This window comes from Glycine soja, chromosome 14 (genome assembly GCF_004193775.1).
Source record: "Glycine soja cultivar W05 chromosome 14, ASM419377v2, whole genome shotgun sequence".
In the NCBI taxonomy this organism is placed as follows: Eukaryota; Viridiplantae; Streptophyta; class Magnoliopsida; order Fabales; family Fabaceae; genus Glycine; species Glycine soja.
Genome location: NC_041015.1, coordinates 7,350,025 through 7,371,008, shown reverse-complemented (window position 1 = coordinate 7,371,008; position 20,984 = coordinate 7,350,025). Strand labels below are relative to the sequence as shown.

At 30.6% G+C, this 20,984-nt stretch overlaps 1 protein-coding gene and 1 long non-coding RNA gene across 3 annotated transcripts; one reads left to right on the top strand and one right to left on the bottom strand.

Annotated features, from left to right (window-relative positions):
* Window positions 1-1,501: 1,501 nt before the first annotated feature.
* On the top strand, window positions 1,502-4,765 carry LOC114385310 (probable BOI-related E3 ubiquitin-protein ligase 3). The gene is made up of 4 exons (XM_028345331.1): window positions 1,502-1,733; window positions 1,909-2,009; window positions 2,348-2,670; window positions 4,027-4,765. Exons 1-4 carry the CDS (start codon window positions 1,630-1,632, stop codon window positions 4,552-4,554), a joined length of 1,056 nt encoding a protein of 351 aa, XP_028201132.1. The 5' UTR covers window positions 1,502-1,629; the 3' UTR covers window positions 4,555-4,765.
* An 11,401-nt stretch (window positions 4,766-16,166) lies between these two features.
* LOC114384576 lies at window positions 16,167-20,331 on the bottom strand. 2 transcript variants are annotated; one of them, XR_003660729.1, is made up of 5 exons: window positions 19,557-20,331; window positions 17,707-17,754; window positions 17,580-17,626; window positions 17,392-17,487; window positions 16,167-16,643 (listed from the first exon to the last, which is right to left on the bottom strand). It is a non-coding gene; the product is annotated as an uncharacterized LOC114384576 (long non-coding RNA). The 2 variants fall into 2 exon arrangements; XR_003660728.1 differs by lacking the exon at window positions 16,167-16,643 and having other exon boundaries at window positions 16,887-17,487; window positions 19,557-20,330.
* Window positions 20,332-20,984: the final 653 nt, after the last annotated feature.

Sequence of the window (20,984 nt, the reverse complement as noted above, 5' to 3'; positions counted from 1 at the left end):
TGTTGGGAGAGAAGGGATGAAATTACTACCAGTCTAAAATTGTCATAAACAAAATACAGACAGAGACATCCAGAGAAACAAGAGAAGAAGCATGTGCACTTACAGGAAAAGCATGAACTGTTAGCAATAAATAATAATTGAAGAAAAAAAACATGCAATGAGTAACCCTCTTACCTAGCTAGGAAGGAGTTTGTGGAGTGTCGGGAATGAAAAAGATTTGGAGCATGAGATGAAGATTTAAGGCACGCATGCATGTTGATGAAAAGACACAGAAGGTAGAGGTTAAATTCCTTCTATGGTAATCACTTTACACTAATGATCACTAATCATGTTCCATCATCACTACCTCTCTACCTATAAGTTCAGACGCGGCTCTCACCCTACAGTAAGATGTGTTGTTAACCAGTTTATCAATTTGTTCACATTTTTGGAAACTGGAGCTTTCCCTTAAACTTAAACATGGTGGCTATGCATTGGTTATGTTTGGTTTACAGTTAGAAGTAAAATTGGACATTCCAACGAATAAGTTTAGAAAGAAAATTTTGTCACTACTTCTGAAGTAAAACTAGTTTTGAACTCTTTCAACTTTAATCCAAACATCACATTATTCAATTTTTACTTTTGTTTAATTATTTTACAATACTCAAAATAAATTAACTTATATGTAAATGAATCTCTTTACTATCTTACGGAGCTAAATCTCTTTACTATCATATACTCCTAAAGTGACAGAAAATTAACATTCCATATATAACACATGTAATGAAGATAAAATAATATATATATATTAAGTTGGTGTTTGAAAAAGTTTATTTTAATTTATGAAAATGACTTATATACGTGTTTGAAAACTCGGTGAGAAATAATATATTACGTTTGAATTGTGAAAATTATAATTATTAACTTTTCAAAAAGTATAAAAATCACATTTAAGATGTGAAACCAAACATACCATATGACTTTTTTGTGAATTTTGGTTAGCTTATTTTTTTACCTCTTCCATGGAAATTGTTCATGTTGCTTTAACAAATGAGCAATGGTATCAAACTGGGTTGTACCATTAGAGCTAGCTGAAGACTGAAGTGATACTTACGTATATGGGATAGTTGCATTTAAGGGACAGTTACATAACCAAAAAAGAAAAGATTCATTAAATTTCACCATTTAAAAAATTGACTGCCTAAGTTTAATAAAGTTATAAAAAAAACTGATGTGTCATCATATAAAAAATTATAAAGAAAGTTGATGAGTTGCCCCATACCTTTAGAGATTCTCTTAAGCTTTATAAAAAGTTTATCGAAATAAATTATTTTTAACTTAACTTTTGGCTAAGCTCTTATTTAATTTTTTTTTTGAGGAAAGTTAAGCTCTTATTTAATAAAAAATATTAAACAAATACTTAATTAAATTATTTACCTAAACGTCTCTAAGAAGCACGACATGTTTGGTTTTATTTTGGGCCAGATTCTCAAAGTTGGGGGTTAGTCCAAACATTTTATTTTATGAATGAATGAAAAAAAAAAGGCATGAGGGGCAAGTGTGGAAATTAAAAGAAACTTCTGCATCGACCACCTCGTCACTTCTTCTTCCTCTTCCATTTCCATTTCTCGGTGTTGTTGTTCTTCATCCATGGCTTTCCCTCAGCACCACTTCCAACGGCACTACCAAAGCCAGCAGCAACAACAACAACAACAACAACAACAACAACAGCAGCCACAAACCAAAAACTTCAGGCAATTAATCTAATTATCCTCTCAATTTTTTATCTATTTATTGAAATCCCAAACCATTTCCCTTCCTTTCCACCCTTCATTTTACCAACCCTTTTTGATATTTTGTTTATTTTTACAATTTAATCTTCTTTGCTTCTTTATATTTTCCCCCTTTATTGTTTTCCTTTGCTTTCAGAAATCTGCAAACAATCGATGGTCAGATGTCACAGCAGGTGGCGTTTTACAACCCCACTGATTTGCAAGAGCAGTCCCAACATCCACCCTATATTCCTCCGTGTATGTAAATTCTTCATCTTTATCCTCCCTTTGTTCAATTTTGGTTCTTTTGTTTTTTGTTACATGTGTTCAATGCTCTGGAAAATCTTAACTCTTAGGGAAATGACACTAGCTAGGTTTGTTGGTGGTACCCTTTTGGTTATTTTTAGTCAAAGTTGTTTCTTTTGTGTTGTATGATGATTCAACCACTGGAAAGTTTAGATTTTTGAAGTCTTTTGTGTGTTTTTCCTCAACATGTCTTATGGGGTAGTTGTGGGGTTGACATAGTAAGTTAAGTCCTAGATTTTGTGTGTGATGTTTTTTTATTGTTTGTTTGTCTGTTTGTTGTTGTTGTCTAGTTCATGTTGTTGGGTTTGCTCCGGGTCCTGTTCCTCCTGCTGATGGCAGTGATGGTGGAGTGGATTTGCAATTGCAATGGAATTATGGTTTGGAGCCAGAGAGGAAGAGACTAAAAGAACAGGATTTTTTGGAGAACAATTCTCAGATATCTTCTGTTGATTTCCTTCAACCACGATCAGTGTCGACTGGGTTGGGCTTGTCACTAGACAATACTCACCTGACATCCACCGGAGACTCAGCTTTGTTGTCACTCATCGGTGATGACATCAAGTGTGAGTTGCAGCAGCAGGATGTAGAGATAGATAGATTTCTCAAAGTGCAGGTAAGCTTGGGTTTTGATGTCTAGTTTACCATTTTATTGGTTACTCGTTGAAGGTAAACTATTATAAGTTAAAACCATTTATTGCGAGACTTGATAGACTCCTCCATGATTAGAGTATAGACCTCATTATTTATGCACACCTGATGTGTCTTCTATTGTTGATACTTGATAATTGGATCTCTTTAGTGTTTGATTGCACTAGGCTAATGTAAGTATTTCTTCTCTCACTGATATTGTGTAATTTGTATGAAGCTTGCACTTTCAGTTTTCTCGTTACATGAGTAAAGGAGATACCTATTAGAAGTGGGATGTAAGTTATGTAATGGAAGCTTGAGAGAATTCTCATTCTTAATTCTTGTTACATGGTGCTGAGTTACCATGACTAAATGAAGAATCTGCCTGCATCCATTCTAGGCATTATACACCTTAAGTAAGATCTATTCTAAGATGCTGGTTACGGTGGGAAAGTTGCACATGTCTCCCACCATGTGCAAGTTTATTAACACCACTAGATCTCTGTCTTTTAAATTGATGGCTAAGATTTATTTATTTATTCTTTCTTCCCTCCCTTTACCCTATTTACCCTCTCATCTTTCTCTTTCATACACCCATTGCCGCGGACTGCCATGTGCGGGCAGCGTCATTTCGTTTCGACAGCATTCCACCTCCCCTTTCTTTCTCTCTTCTCCCTTTTTCCTTTTCTTTTCCCCTTTTCTACAGATCTACAAATTTTACTTTCCAAACCAACTCATAAACCCCTTCAAGAAATCAGTCGCATTTCATTTTTTTTCCGGCGGCGTTCTGCCCCCGTTTCTCTTTGCCCCTTTCCTTGATTTTTCCTCCATCAAATCCAACTGCTTCCCTCTCGGGTGACACTTCTCCTATAACATTTTATAAAAATATTTATGATTAGTGAGGTTGATTCATGCTATCAAAAAGGTGTGTATCATATGTGAGATACTCAATTTTTTATTCGTGCTGGAGAGTAATCTCCTTTTTCTTGCCTCTTGCTGTTATTGAATAATGAGATCACTTTAGTTTCTTTAGGTGAGTCAAATGCAACAACTGGTGAGAAAAGCTTATTAAGTATACTTCTTCCTTATAACATTTATATGCATCACTGATTGAATTATTAAAGAAATCTTATCAAGCTTCATCATTTTCTCTTATTCTGCACTGAATCTTTGACAGTATCAATAAACTGTTTTTCTTTTGAGTAATTGCTTCAATGTTCAAATATAAATGCCTTTTTATACTGTGTTTTTTTAGCCTGATTTGGCATCGGTATAACTGAGAAGAAAATAACTTTCTCTACTTTGAAGATGCGACACTAATTAATCTTCTCCTTTCTAATAGGGTGAACGTTTGCGGCAAGCAGTCTTGGAGAAGGTTCAGGCAACACAGCTTCAGAGTGTCTCACTCATCGAAGACAAAGTCCTTCAGAAACTTCGTGAGAAAGAAGCTGAGGTAGAAAGCATCAACAAGAGGAACATGGAACTCGAAGATCGAATGGAGCAGTTGACTGTGGAAGCTGGTACATGGCAACAGCGAGCAAGATATAATGAAAATATGATTTCTGCTCTCAAGTTCAACCTTCAGCAAGCATATGTCCAAAGCAGAGATAGTAAAGAAGGATGTGGTGACAGTGAGGTCGACGATACAGCTTCTTGCTGCAATGGCCGTTCCCTTGATTTTCATCTGCTTTCGAGGGAGAATACCGACATGAAAGAGATGATGACATGCAAGGCTTGCAGAGTCAATGAAGTGACCATGGTTTTGTTACCTTGTAAGCATCTTTGCCTCTGTAAAGATTGTGAAAGCAAGCTTAGTTTCTGTCCTCTATGTCAATCCTCCAAATTTATCGGCATGGAGGTCTACATGTAACTGCAAAGTATACTTCTACACGTGAAATAATTTCATGGTATTATTATGTGTGTTTTTTCTTGTAGCTTGTGTCTCAAGGACCGTGACACCTTGTAACTAGTTTTTAAGATGTATTTGACCATAATGAATTTCACTTGCTTGAGAAGAGAGTGAATTTTGAAAGCATGTCTATTAAAACCATCATGCATCGAAGCACGCGGTTGTGACACCATGCATGTTTGCTTGAACATTTACTACTGACATTCGTCAATTTTTTTAGCGTTCATTCTAATAGTGTATTTGGACAATACAAAATTGATTCTACCTTACAAAATCATGGTAATATCAAGAAAAGGTAGAAACTATATGTTGTTTCATCTTTACCATGAAAAATTATTTGTTTTTTCTGAAGCTATTCCAAATATTATAAATTTATGTGTAAGTTAGGAAGAATTTTTTCCATTTGATGCGGGTAACTGTTACATAATTCAAACCAAACATTTTACTCATTCAACCTGCATACGAGCACCAGCAAGGCTCGAAAGGCCCAACTTCATTGTTGGATTGAGGGTCATTTAGGGTCCAATTTGTCATTCCATTAATGTAGGGACTATTTGCTTTTACGATGCGTTCTTAGTTTTTACAATCTGTGCGACTGAGTATAAGAGGAGTTTTTTTTTTTTTTTTTTTTTTTTTTTTTTATCTATTTTGCCCATATTATATTTTAATTAATTAATTTAAAACCAAATTTAATCATATTTTGCTCATACTTGAGCAATTTAATCATACATGTCATTAAACCAAATTTTAAATATGATCATTACTCTCCATAATATTTTAAATTTGTTGAATTCGAGTTAAAGTTTCTTAAATGTAACGAATGTATGTTTAGTTTAACTGGAATATATTTAATTAAGTTTGTTCGAAAAAATATTTTGTATCAGAACTTCGTGTCTGAAAAAGAATTTGATAGAAGGGCTACTCTTTGTTTTGTTTTTTGGGAGGCGGGGGCGGGGGAGGGGGGTCTACTTAGAAGAGTTAATCTTTTACTAGTTAATCTACTATGCTGCTGTAAATTGCTTTTTGTGGAGATGTTGTGGGCTATTACTTTCTGCACTTCTTTTGGGCTTTAGGATGGACTAATGCAAAATCTATTTAGAGCTACTCATATGAACTAAAGCCCACGAGTCATTCCACTCAACACATTTCTTAAGGTGTTTGTTTAAATTTTTTAGGTTAAATTACCCATATAAATCCAACAGTTTCATTATTCTTATTTTCTTAGTCTCTATAATTTAATTTGAAAGTGGTCTTTTTAGTCCCTATAATTTATATTTTAATTCTTTTTTAGTCGTTTTGAAAATGATTTTTTTAGTCCCTATAGTTTCATGATTCTTATTTTTTTAGTCACTATATAATTTTCAAGTTACAGGGAAGAGAATTAAAATGTAAACTATAGGGACTAAAAAGAAGATTTTTAAACTACAGAGACTAAAAGAGAATTAAAATATAAATTATAAAGACTAAAAAGATAAGAATCATGAAGCTATAAGGACCAAATGAGTAATTTAACTAATTTTTTAAAAATAACTTTAAATTAATCAATTTTTAAAGAAGTAGATATGATTTATTTATTAAAATAAGTAAAAAAAAATACTTTTAAATTGAAATAATTTAGATACACATACTTAAAAAATAAAAAAATATTTACTTTTTTTTATTAAAATAAACACTTATTTCAACATCCTTAATTTCTAATTCTAATTCGTTGGTGTGTGGATAATTTTTAATCCCAACCCACATTTTTTTTTCTTCAGGGAGAGCTTTTATTTTTATATATATTTTATATTACAGTGTTCAGACGTCTCAAAGTTAAAAAACTGACTATAACAGAGCTTTTGCATCGAACCTAAGACTTCTCAAAGATTCTTCTGCTTCCTAATTTTCTGACCGTTCAAATCATGTTCAGACTTTATCAGTGCATCTTATTGTTGCGTGTTGCCTCTCATAGCAACTATTGAGGTAGCATCGAGCAGTGCATCTTATTTTATATTACATTGTGTATTTTTTTAATTGAACATTGTGTATTTTTTTAAAATTAAGGGGGTGTTTGATTAGAGAATTTTAATTGAAGAAAATAATTTATTAAAAATTTAAATTTTTTAGTCTAAAATTTATTGTTTGAATGTTATTTTTAAAAAATTTAAAATTTTGAAATTTTAAAATAAAATTTTAAATAACTAAAAGTTTGAAATTTTGATTTTTGTTCAAAAGGTAAAAAATTGAAATTCTTTTATTATATTTTTCTTCTAGGAACACTATGAGCTTGTAAAACATACATTAGGTGTAAGCATAAAAGAATACACTTATAACTAATACAATAATCATATATTTTTTTTTCACCCTCATAATTTTAATTTTTTTTATCCAAACATAAAATTTTAAAAATAAAAGAATTTCAATTAAAATATTTAGAATTTTTAAAATTTTAAATTTTAAATTTCTCCATCCAAACATAAAATTTTTAAAATAAAAAAATTTCAATTAAAGTATTTAAAATTCTTAAAATTTAAAATTTCTTATAATTTTAAAATTTCCGTCAAAACATACTTTAATATTCCAAAATAACAATAACATATAAATGAAAATGTAACACATTTGAGTCGTTGAGAGATCTGGTTCTCTTCTCCCTCTTATTCTCATGTTGCCATTGACGAAGCTGGCATGCAACCTCACTTCTCTCATGACTCATCGCTCCTCAAGGAACTCGAAAGACAATGGTGAATGCTAGAATTGCATGTGTTGTATCTTCTTTCTACTCAGATAGGTACTATATATTACTTCTACAAAGAATTTTAATGTTTTCGTTAAAATAAATTAGTTATTTAATAATTGTAGGTACACTATTTTCAATTAGTTACTACAGTTGGATAACAACCGTTTTAATTAGTTTTCTGTTAACAAACAGCTGTGTTACTGATCTCTCTATTTTTTTTTATCAATAGCAAACAAAGATTTGGAACTTCTCCCAATTGTTATGAATTCTTTCAGCAATTGCTATATGAATGAGAATGCTGAATGAAGTCTAATTTTCCCCTTCTCTGTTATTTTCCTTGGAGGTTTCTTTGTTCTCGAACTCAGAGAATTCTCATTCACATCATAATACATTAAGGAAAATATGAGATAACCAGAATAAGATCCTCTACTTTACAGAATATATATCAGAATTTTCCCACTGCTTCCTCAGTTGAAGTTCCAAGTCATGAGTCTGGCTCTTCTAATGAATCTACAGATACTTCTACTCCTCTTACTCATGATCTGGGTGTTTATAATCAAATTTCTTCATGTCAGAATACTGGTTCTGATCCCTGTATTTCCACTTTTAGACCTGCTAACATTCATCCACAAGAGTCTGCTACTGTCTACTGGGCAAAAACAAAAGTATAATTTATAGAGTAATTAATTATATATCTTATTCTAATATATATTTATGGCTGTGATAATTGTCTTCTAGTCCATTTTTTTTTGTATTTTCTGTTAGAGTCAAATGAAATTGCAAGAAATAAACTTTGATGATGACAGTGCCAAGAAAGTTATCTTGGCTGCTGTTGAATATGCAAAAACATATCCAAGATGCGAGGAGAACCAGAAATTTTTCGGCCGTGAGTTTGACCATATTGAATAGATAATACTGAATAAGTTAAGTTGTTGGTAAATATTTGTGTTTTAATTTAAAATTTATAAACATATATTAATTCTATCTTATAAAATAAAAATATTTATTTTAGATTTTCTTAAGATTTTGTTTTAATGAGTCAAACTAGTTTGTTAGATTTGTTTTTACAACTGTAGGTTAGTTTCCAACGGTCATATTTCCAACGGTCATATTTTGTTTGCTGCTTAAGGTGACCTGTGTCTATATATTCTCTTTTCTCATTTCTAAAAAGATGACAGAACTATAGCCTCATCTTTTTCTCCCAAAATTTTCTATGTCTTCTCTTATAAAATAATTTATTTCTTGAGAGTAAGAGCATTGGTGTTCATAAGGTTTGAGGATTCTTTCGCTGCACACGATCGGAACCAACAGGTTGTCGTATCTTGGGAGAGGAGCGCAATCAGAATTTCTTACCCGTGCAGTGGAGGCGTTTTCTCTCTAAACGCGCTTCAACCCAGGCTACATCTTTCTTCCCTTATTTTTTTTCTTGTGCTTATTGTATGTTATAATGCATTATTCATATGTTGTCAATTAAATTTATTTTGCTACTGTTATTTTGTTATTTAATTCAAGACTGTGCATCTTCTTCGTATATTATTTTCCTTCATTTTTATTTTATTTTTCCAACCGTCTTAGAGAGAAAAACTTTATACTTTCTTCTTGCATAGTCTTTTCTGCGGTAGCATCCTATTTTATCAAAATGTGTATAATGGATACATTGAGTCTTTATGCTCCATTAAAAATGCTTTTTTATATTATTTCATTTTTAAAAAAATTTATAAATTAGTGTGAGAATGTTGAAAAATATTTTCTTATAATTTGAAATTTATTATTAAAATATATTTTCTTTATTAATGATGGTTTTAAAGATAAAATGCTTTTAGAATTAGTTTATGTGAAAAACTAAAAGCATCCTACTAATTTTCATTCCTATATGTTAGGAACCAATGTTTTACTCGGTCAATTTTCTTTCTGAACGTTACAAATATTTAATGTTAGAAAGTTTGTTTGATTTTTATTTTCTGTTTTTTAACGTTATTTTTTGTAAATATTTTGTTGTTACACGTTAGTGACTGGTTGCCTCTATATATGTAGCTTTTTACTATAATAATAATAAACATGTGAAAATATAACACACAAAAACAATAAAATAAACATTTTGGTGAAACTTTATATTCTGCATGTCGTATTCTTAATAGAGTACCTTATAAAAAAATCTTTATGAGCTATGAAGAAAAAGAGAACCAAATCTGAAATATCTTAAAGTGTGGGGGTGTCTAGTAAAGGTTAATATCCCTATTAATAAGAAAAGGAAAATTGAAAAAAAAATATTAATTATATTTTGTTGGATATTGTTTACATAATATTACTTATAGATTCTTAGTTGTTAATTCAGAAGTGACTGAAATTTCTAATGTTACTATTATGCAATCTAGAGATGTCACTTTCTTTGAAAATATTTTTCCTTAAAAAATAAATTGTTAAATCTTTGTATGGTTTAAAACAAGCTCTAAAGCATTGACACACAAGTTTGATCAAGTTGTTCTTTCATATGGTTTTCAAATCAATAATACTGATAAATGTGTGTATGTGAAATAATTTGATGATAATGGATGTGTCATTTTATGTTTGTATGTGGATGACATATTGATATTTGGTAGTAATATGAAATTCATAAATGATGTGAAGTCTTTCTTGTCTAGAAATTTTGATATGAAGGACTTTGGTCTTGTAGATGTGATTTTGGGTATTAAGCTTATAAAGAAAAATGATGGCATGATTTTAACCCAATCACACTATGTTGAAAAGCTGTTGAAGAAGTTTAATTATTTTGATGTGAAACATGTTTCTACTCCTTATGACTCATCCATCAAGTTAAAGAAAAATTTAAGTAAAGGATTTTCTTCACATAAATATTCTCAAAGTATCGTTTCTTTGTTGCATTTGACAAACTTCTCTAGGCCTGTCTAATATTGCACATGCAGTTGGTAAATTGGAAAGTAATTGAGGGATTTAGTGATACAAAATTGAAGTTCTGATTTTGATGAAATAAAATTGACGAGTGATTATGTCTTTGCTTTAGATGATTGTGTAGTATCATGAAAATTTACTAGACAAATTATTATTTCACATGGAAAAAAAATTATTGCTTTAAACACTGCTACTAGTGAGGCTGAATTTCTTAAAAATGTATTATGTGATTTGTCATTGTTAAATAAGTGTATACCTCCAATTCCAATGCATTGTGATAGTCAAATTGCTATATCTAAAGTGACTAGCAAAATTTTAATGAAAAAAAAAGACACTTAAAAGTGAGACATAAGTCTATAAGAAATTTGATTTCTCATGGTGTCATTTCTCTTGACTTTGTCAGGTCATAAAATAATATTGCGGATCCCCTTACAAAAGGGTTGACGCGTCAACAAGTACTTGAGTCGTCGAGGGGAATGAGATTAAAGCCCATTATTTAGTTACAACAATGGACACCCGTCTCCGTGTGATTGGTGATCCCATGAATGGAGTTCAACGGTTAACAACGAAATTGTTTGTTGACTAAAGTACACCAAAATAAAATTTGACGGAGCTGTTCCGTTTCTCATACCTATGACGAGGTGTATTATAAATTGTGGCAATATTAAGGTTGAGGTATTTATATATGTATTTTTGGTAAAAAAACAAAATACCTCTTAATGAATCCGATGACAATTATTGTAGGGGTGAGGGTCACAACTCACTCTTTGAGGATTCACCTAGTGAGTGTGGTGGTGGGGCCGCCACTGTGAGATATAGGCTAATCTCTAAGGGACACTCACGAAACAAGATACAAGCGCAAGGCCGTGTAACGCGCTACCACTGATTAGAACCTAATTGAACACCAATATTGTAGGGGCTGTGTACTAAAGTCCGGTTAAAAATTTGTAGATTTCTCGGATGGAAGTTCATAAACACTAGGTATAAGGCTCAAACCCGGAAGGTTCCTTATACCGAAATACAATATCACATGCTCTTTCTCTTATGTTTTTATACAAATTATCTTTCAGAAAATATATTTTAAAATTTTTAATTATGTGGGGAAATGTTGGTAAATATTTGTGTTTTAATTTAAAATTTATAAACATATATTAATTCTATCTTATAAAATAAAAATATTTATTTTAGATTTTCTTAAGATTTTGTTTTAATGAGTCAAACTAGTTTGTTAGATTTGTTTTGACAACTGTAGGTTAGTTTTCAACGGTCATATTTTATTTGTTGCTTAAGGTGACCTGTGCCTATATATTCTCTTTTCTCATTTCTAAAAAGATGACAGAACTATAGCCTCATCTTTTTCTCCCAAAATTTTCTATGTCTTCTCTTATAAAATAATTTATTTCTTGAGAGTAAGAGCATTGGTGCTCATAAGGTTTGGGGATCCTTTCGCTGCACACGATCGAAACCAACAGGTTGTCGTATCTTGGGAGAGGAGCGCAATCAGAATTTCTTACCCGTGCAGTGGGGGCGTTTTCTCTCTAAGGATGGCGTTTACGCGCTTCAACCCAGGCTACATCTTTCTTCCCTTATTTTTTTTCTTGTGTTGTATGTTATAATGCATTATTCATGTGTTGTCAATTAAATTTATTTTGCTACTGTTATTTTGTTATTTAATTTAAGACTGTGCATCTTTTTCGTATATTATTTTCCTTCATTTTTATTTTATTTTTCCAACATAAGTATGGGGTAACAATGAAGCGGAGCAATGTACACATACATGAAATTATTGTTCTAAAATATAGATATCTTTTACTGCACACAAACACACACGAAATTATTGTTTTAAAATATATATCTTTTACTTCAATACTATAAATTATTTTTATGCTTGTCAGGTTCAGTGGATATTGGATATGATGTATTTTCAATTTAAAGATCTTTGTTTAGACATGAGCAAGGGGCTGAGATTTAATTACAACACATGAGTGATTTCTATTAAGAGATCGAGTAAATTTCCTCCAAATCCGGTTAGTTGTTGAAAATAAAACCAAATAGATAGTTTCTATATTTATATTGTTATTCTTAAATTTGTCATAAATTTGTAGATTTTAGTTAACAACTATCTTCATTTAAACAAGCACGTGCTTGAGAATTTTAAATACCTGAAGAGGATTTATAAATCTCTGCGCCTCAAATACAACAAGGCAACTAAACTCAGAAAAAGTATATGTCCATGAAAGCACTAGTCCTCAGTATATGTTGCCATCTTCATCTTTAAAGAAGCAGAAGCGGTCATTTTCATCCGAAAATGATTATGGTCAATTTACAAGAGGCAATGAGAGAATCTTTCTTTTCATAATATAAACACAATTTTTTGGGCTGGTTTAGGATATATGAATGGTTTGATTTGAATTGACTTTTATCCCATGATCTCTTTTAGCAGATGAAGAATAAGTAGTGCTAAGTTGGAGCCGCAAGTTAAGAAGAGATGGAGTGTATTGTGTACTTTGTTGCTAACTTGGGTACCCGTGCCCCTGCAGGCTTCAGATTGTAGTGAACTGAGGCTCTCCAACTAGAATACTTAGTCTGTGTTTGGGTAGAAGATTCTAAACGAACCTTTGAAGTAAACGTATTATCTTTGTTTTTACTTTTAATTTCTTTTTATTCGTTGGATTTGCAAAAGTATGATTTATAATAATTATCTTTTCATAATAAAAAACTCTGGCGGAAAGAATTATTCAAATAACCAATTCTATGCTAATTATTAATGATAGTTTGCGCTTAAAACATCTAAATCTTACAAGATATTGAAGAAAAATCAAGAACACGAACGCGAAATGTAATTTGTATGTATATTTTTTAAGAAAATACTGTAAAAACTGTATATATAAAATGTAAGTTTTTAACCAATATTCTTACAATAATAAGTTGTAATTTTTTTTATAAAATATTCAATAGATTCTACAAGAATTTTCCAAATTTTCATTATACAAATAGATATTTCCTATATTATTCTGACGCACTATTTGTTTTTAAATAAATATTATATACATAAATTGTTTTAATACATGCTTAGAATGTAGATATTGAGGTTGTGTATTCCTGAATTAGTTGTTGAAAACTTATTTTAGAATTTGTTGCATTTGAAAACTGAGTTCCTTTACTTTCTCAAACAAGAGATATTGTTAGGTTGATTCTGTTATTGTCAAATCCTCCTTGAAACATTTTATGAGGATTCTATCTGTCAACAAATGAATTGCCACAACATATTAACACATGACACTCCCATTGACATATCACCAGTTAATGGAACACTAAATGGAAAGAACAAGAAATGCTAACGGACAAAAACACCATGATTTGTGAATTTTTTGTTTAAGGACTAAAGTGAAAATTAAAAAATTTAGAGACCATAATTAGTCCTATTTGTATTCGGATCATAAAAATCTTCAAATTTAAAAACATTCTCATGATAATTTCAATATTTAATTATGTATGAGATATGGAGCTTGACAACTTACCTCACCCTCTGGTAAATAAATTCTAATCCGAAAGCTTCACAAAAAAATTGACCAGATTTGACCCAGAATATATTAATAAATAAAATTAATAATACAGCTAACATAAATTTATACGAATCTCTTAAATAACAAACTTTATAACAATAAAAAGTCTTCAAATTTAAAAATATTATCATGATAATTTCATTTTTTTCTTATGCAAGGGATATCGACCTCCAGAACTTATCACACTGGATACCTTATCCGTTAAATTCTATTCAAAAACCCACACAAAAAAATTAATCTGATTTGATCCAAAATATATTAACTAATAAAATTAATAACACAGCTAACATATATTTATCAATCCATTCGAATCTCCTAAGTAACAAAGTAACCCTAATTCATGCAACTCCAATCTTAAACCCTGACACTAAAACATTAAACCCTAACCCTAAACCATAGCCCCTTAAAAAGTAACCCTAACTCTAAACCTTGAATCATAAACCCTAATTTAGATGCCTTGATGTTGCAGTCGAAGAGGCTCCGCTATCTGGCATTTCTCCTTTGCGATCGAAGAGGCTCTGCACAAATGTCTATATTAGGGTTCAATATTACCTTTGATGAGAGATGGTGACGCTGGTTTAGAAAAGCTAAGTGAGAGAGAGATAGAGGGTGGTGTGCGTAATTTCTTTGAAAAAGAAAAATAACTTAACTTTCATTTTAATTTTTTGTAATCACAAATATTTAATTTTTAATAAATGATCAATTGACCTTACCGGTTTTTACATCATAAAGAAGCCTAATCAGATTCACATAGAAAAATCACCATTTATGCTTTAATTGATATATTTTTTTCAAACTACACCTTCTCTCTTTTATCTTTTTCCAAATTACATATGGTTTTGAATTTTTTTTTAATATACACCATTTTCAAGTTGCATTGAAAAGTCGGGTTTGGTCACCTAACTTCCATACAAACTTTTTTATATAATTAATTTATATGTTTAAATTTTTATTTTAATTTAAATTATTAAAATGATACAAATATTATATTATTTAAATGTATTTTTAATTGATTTTAAAAATAATTTTTTAATAAAAAAATAATATTATTAAATATAATTACTTATATTGTATTTTTAATTTATATAAAACATTTTTTAGGTAAACATTTTTTTAAAATCTGAATTTTTTCTAATAATATATTTATTTTGGTAAAAAAATTAAAACTTTTAATATTATTATGTTACTAAATATAATTTTTGTTTATGTCATTATATTTTTTAAAAATGATAATATTTTTTGTTTAACAATTTATTTATAAAAGAACATTATAAATAAAATACTTAAACAATTACATTTGGATGAGAAAAAATTTAAGATGAAGACATGTTGAAATAATTGTTTTTGTCATGATCATGTTTCTAGTAAATTCTATATTTTTTTCTATTTTCCTGTTAATTTTTATTAACAAAATATTATTTTAATAATATTAAATTTTTTTAATAAAAAAATATTATTTTAATAATATTAAAAGTTTTAATCTTTTTACTAAAACAAATATATTATTAGACAAAATTCAGATTAAAAAAAATATTCACCTACAAAATGTCTTATATAAATTAAATAATACAAGATAAATAATTATATTTAATAATATTATTTTTTTATTACAAAAGTATTTTTAAAATCAATAAAAATATATTTATATAATATAATATTTGTATTATTTTAATAATTTAAATTAAAATAAAAATTTAAATATACAAATTAATTAAAAAAAAGTGTATGGTCGGAGTTTACAGTGTAGCATGAAAATGGTATATATTAATTTTTTTTTTCAAAAACGTGTAGTTTGAGAAAAGATAGAAAAGAGAAGGTATAGTTAGCGAAAAAAAAAAAAAAACCTAAGTATTTCATCTACTCAACTAACAGGAGTTATGTGGCAACAATGAATTTGCCTTATTTACCAAAATTCAAATAGTATTTTTTGTTTATTTAAATTCGTAAAATTAATATCATTAAGATTAACATTATCAGAGGGAAGGTACCGCATGCGGGGTCTTAAGATAAATCAAGAAACACTTTTTTTCATCTTTACCTCAGCACTGTTATTTGTTTCACACGCAATTAATTATAAGATTGATACTCATTTGAAGCACATTTGCTTTGTTTTTTTTAGTTGTTTAATACGTCAATTGAAGGGTCATTTTACTTAGGTTTTAAACCGTTGAATATTATTAAGCCATGATTGCCGCATGCCGTTGAATATTGTCACATGCGGTATATATTTTACCAGACCTAGTAAGATCAAAATTTGCTATTTATATTTTGTTATATTATTTTGTACAAAAAATATTAAAATAAACAATTTATACATATTATTTAGAAAACTAAACACAAAGGTCAACCAACTAAGTCAATGTAAATTGGATCAATAAGAATAAGTAGCAATATTCCGTTCCGTCAGAGGTTTATGTAAAATATAGATCTCAATCTCGCTTTCGAACCAAAGACTATGGCTATAAAAACAGTAACTACAGCAAAGTACAGTTTGTTCCCTATGTTCACCAAAACTAGCAGCACCCCATGCATATTCTTTTATTTCTTCTACCTCCCTTAGAAGGCTGATGTTCCTACAGTGAGTGGATGTCATTTTTCCCTCTATTTTGGGAAACTGACAAGGCAATGCCGAGTAGAGCTGTTGCTCGGCATGCTCTATCCAAAATATTTTTAACTGATGTGTGTTTCGGTGTTTGTGTTATTGTTGGATGTAAGAGTGTGTTACTGTGTGTGCTGTATATTTGATGATAAGCTTGTGTTCTTGTAATGTACTCAAAGTCAGTTGGCTCAAAACGACAATATTGAAAGCAGTTACACGAGTTTTCTTAAAACTATTCTTGTTCTTGCAATCTTCAACCCTTCAAAAAATGGCAGAAGGTTTGATGTCACATTGGAGATTCATATGATATTCATGTGTCATATATTAAGGATCACAATTATTTTTCAATCACAATTGTACTGTAAATTAATTTAATGTAAATATTCAAACAGGACAGACAAAAAAATATAATAATCCTTTTGACACAATTGTGATTGGAATATAATTATGATCAACTATCAATTAAATTAAGGATGACAAATTTATACTTTGTTGGTCACTCTTCAAATTTATACAGCTGAATTTATATAAGCTTTTTGAATTTATACAACTGAAATTTTACCTAGAAAGATCTTTTCTAGAAAATATGTAAGCCGCATTCACAGATTTAGATGCAGTACTAATTTTGTAAGAGCTTGGAATAGGTAAAGTGAGACATAAACTTATCAGTAAGAAACTGAGCATATGGTAAATGCTATGCAGGAATTCAGGCCTCAAAAGAAGAAATCAATAGATATGATTCAACCAATAAGTTGAAAATATCTATTGATTTTAAAAACAGTCCAGACATCAGAATGCAACCAACAATACAAAAATCAACAATTCAATCTCCTTTGACCAGACTCGTCCACTTCCTTGTAAGATAAAAGATGATAAACTATGAAATATTCAAGTGCTGGCCAGATTCTAAAAGAATCTCTGCATGCAGTGACAAAAGCTCATCCATGGAACTAGTGCAAAAAGTAAGATTAATTGAATCATGATCTACTACTGCTCAAACCAAATACCTGCGGGCACAAGTAGAAATGAACCATCAGGAGACCATGCTAATCTTCTGAAGAAATATGGCAACGTCTCATCAGGAAGAGATGAAATTTTGTCTCCTGCATTAAGAAAATTAATGCCTGATGTTTAAGTATGCAACAACCCATCAATGACGCAAATAAAGACATTTATGGACCTCTAATATGCTAACCTTAGAATTCTTAAATAATGGCTGATCTGCACAACGGTACGTATTTTCTACACAAATTGACATGAAATGGTGAGTTTAGACATTGCTTCAAACAGTTTCAGATAAAATTTTGTAGAGTTGTACTCACAAAATCAACTCCAATGGTGCTTATGTAGCTTTCGATGTACGAATCATCCTGTAGCATAAAATATAAATTATCATCAAGACATCAAGTTAATCCAAAGTACTGCATTAGGTTAGAAAGTGAAGTGACATGACTATCACAATCTCTAAAAAATAGACTACATGTCAAAGACAAATATTATATGACACTAGCTGTAGGCTTTCTTTTTAAGCCACATATGTACTAAAACAGGCTAATAATTCCTTTTTTTCACCCTTATTTTTTAATCAGACATTCTCTAAAGGCCAAATTCACTTGTTCAAATCACAACAAAACCAACAATAGGAGACACAACCTCGTCACTTTCAGCATAATCCAACAGGAAAGGTTTGACTAGGAGTAAGGATAAATGAGGATTCAGTGCATTTACAATGCTGAAATCCTTTGTAATCTTCTTTCATTTTTTCTGCAATTTCAGTCTCTAAGAGGGCTACCTATGCTAGTAAGGAGTTTATCTCCCTAAATTTTCTACACTCTAAAATTGAGCTCGTATCAAAATACCTACCAAAAGTTTATTATATATTTATATTTTTTTGAATAACTATAACATGTTACATGCATTGTTATAAAACTCTCGAGTTAACTTGTTAACTCTTACGAGTTTACGAGTCCACATATTCTCTATGAGTTGATTCGTGAGTAAATTCTTTTTTTAGTAGACTCTGAGTAGATTTTATAAGTTCTAAGTAAACTCGGTAGACTCTCGAGTTTATTATCGAGTCAGCAAGTTAAAAAAATTAGACCAAAATGTAAGTCATTTTGAGTTTTTTCTATCTTTTTAGTGTTCAACATACCTTCATTTAATGTACTATTCTCGAATAAAAAAATTCTCACCTTTAATAACATCAAACTCTTGTTCTCTACTAATATCACACCTTGATGGGAATGATCTACCACTATTATAACATTTACAAGTTATTATCTAGTAGTAATACATTATTAGACTGTTTATTTAAGTATTGTGAAATTTATGATTTATTATTTTGTTTTATTATATTATTGAAATGTTTAATTGATATGTTGTTCATAGATAGTTTGTTATTAATTTTATATAAAGTGGACTCTTATGAACTTACGAGTCAAGTCCACGAATTAAGTCTATGAAACTCTTATGAGTTTACATAAACTCTCGAATTTGATAACCTTAATTGCATGTATTATTGTATTGGACAGCTAAATGATAAAGTTGCAAATTAGCAATAGGGAATTGGGGAAAGCATACATTATTACACATAGGTAGACAGGCAAAATGATCCAAAGTGATAAGGCTAGTAATTGTTTCACTTTTTGATGATATATATATATATATATATATATATTCTGAAGAGAGATTGGATAACTAATCCCTTTTGCCTCAACTAGAAAAGTCTATTCACTTTTCAGCAAATTCTAAGTTTGGTCTCTGGAGATTGGCATCACATTTATATTTATTCTGAAATTTTTTGCTATGTTTGACACATACAATTTCACAAAAAAAATAGGACATAAAAACAGTCTAGTAACCCATAGCTTTGCTGGTACTCTGGACTCTAATAAAGAAAAAATACAAGAAAAAAATGACATTTAGATAATTGATCTCAGCTTAGATTGGTCAGAAAAAGCTAAAAATATTTTGCTCGGCACTATATTGATAGTGTTTTTGCATTAAATGTTAGTAAGTATTATACCTGCTTCCAATATTAACATAAAGGCTGCAAATTATTCTGTCTTCCTCATCTGAGAACTTATTTTGGATATAGATAATTGATTTCAGCTTAGATTGGTGAGAAAATGCTAAAAATAATTTGTATAGATAATTAGGTGGAATAGTTTACCTGTATAGATAATTAAGAGGAGAGGGATGCGGAACAGAAAAGGCAATAAACTCGTCAGATTCAACTGAGTCAACTCAGTGAACAGCAATGCTGGAGCGGTGTCTGGGACCTCGGCGCGTCCGGCAGATGCAGCGCGCGTGCCGCCACAGCACGGTGACGTTCCTCTGCCTCTTCCTCACGTTGGTTGTCCTCCGCGGCACCATCGGCGTCGGCAAGTTCGCACGCCGGAGCAGGACTTCAACGAGATCCGCCACCACCTCTCTGCTGCCCGCGCTCGCCGCGTCCTCAAAGAAACCAAACCTGAATAATAATCCGAATCCATTTCCAATTTCAACAACAACTTCATCAGACCCAACAAACCCCGCGTCCTCCTTGTAACCGGTTCGTTCCCGAAACCGTGTGAAAACCCGGTTGGAGACCACTACCTTGTCAAATCGATCAAGAACAAGATTGACTACTGCAAGGTCCACAGGATTGAGATTTTCTACAACATGGCTCTTCTGGACGCTGAGATGGCAGGGTTTTGGGCCAAGCTTCCGTTGATTCGGAAGCTCTTGCTGTCTCACCCTGAAGTGGAGTTTCTCTGGTGGATGGATAGTGATGCAATGTTCACCGGCATGGCCTTGGAGGGTTTTGGGCGATAGAGAGAAGGAGCCATCAATGGAGGAAAAGGAATGGCGCGATATTAGTGTGAAAATTGATGAGAAAAAAATATAAGGTAGCCTGCATCGGTTTTAAAACTAACCGATGTTGAGGCAAAAATACACAGCATTGATTTTACCATAACCTGTAGACGCTTTATTTACAAAAATGTTATCATATCATTTTTTTTATTAAAATCGATGTTAAATATCACCGACATCATCAAATATTAAGCAATGATGCTCTCTGTAGGCCAACTGACGGGGAAAATTGTAACACAAATAAATAAGTACGTTATATCATTGCCTTAAATAAAATTTCTAAATTCAATAAGTTCAACCCCCGATCGAACTGAATACTACAGAATCTTCAAGCAAAGGTTTACATCTACTTCTTGTATAGATGAACTTTGGGTAAAGATGAATATACCTGCCATCTGCATCACAATCCAAAAGGTTATATTATTGATATCAAACTAGTCATCAACTCGGATGAAATATTGGATTATTGGATCCCAAATCGATCCAATAAATTATTAGTTAACTTGTATGATTCAATTTATATTAAAAAATATATAAATATTTCATAATCTATAAATTTATACAATTAATATTTAAACTTCAATAAAATTAACACATTTAGAAGCTTAATTATGAATTTTTTAAAATTTTGAACACATAACATATTTTTTTTAAAATTTAATATACACAACTTTAAGTTAGAATTTAAAATATATTATCATTATTTATTTATTAAAATTATTATTTTTGTACATTGTCAAACATA

Bases quoted from the DNA above. Each gene is read 5' to 3' on its own strand.
- LOC114385310 (XM_028345331.1), top strand. From the start codon at position 1,630: ATGGCTTTCCCTCAGCACCACTTCCAACGGCACTACCAAAGCCAGCAG. The intron at 1,734-1,908 runs GCAATTAATCTA...CTTTGCTTTCAG, and splicing joins CCACAAACCAAAAACTTCAG to AAATCTGCAAACAATCGATG. The intron at 2,671-4,026 runs GTAAGCTTGGGT...CCTTTCTAATAG, and splicing joins ATAGATTTCTCAAAGTGCAG to GGTGAACGTTTGCGGCAAGC.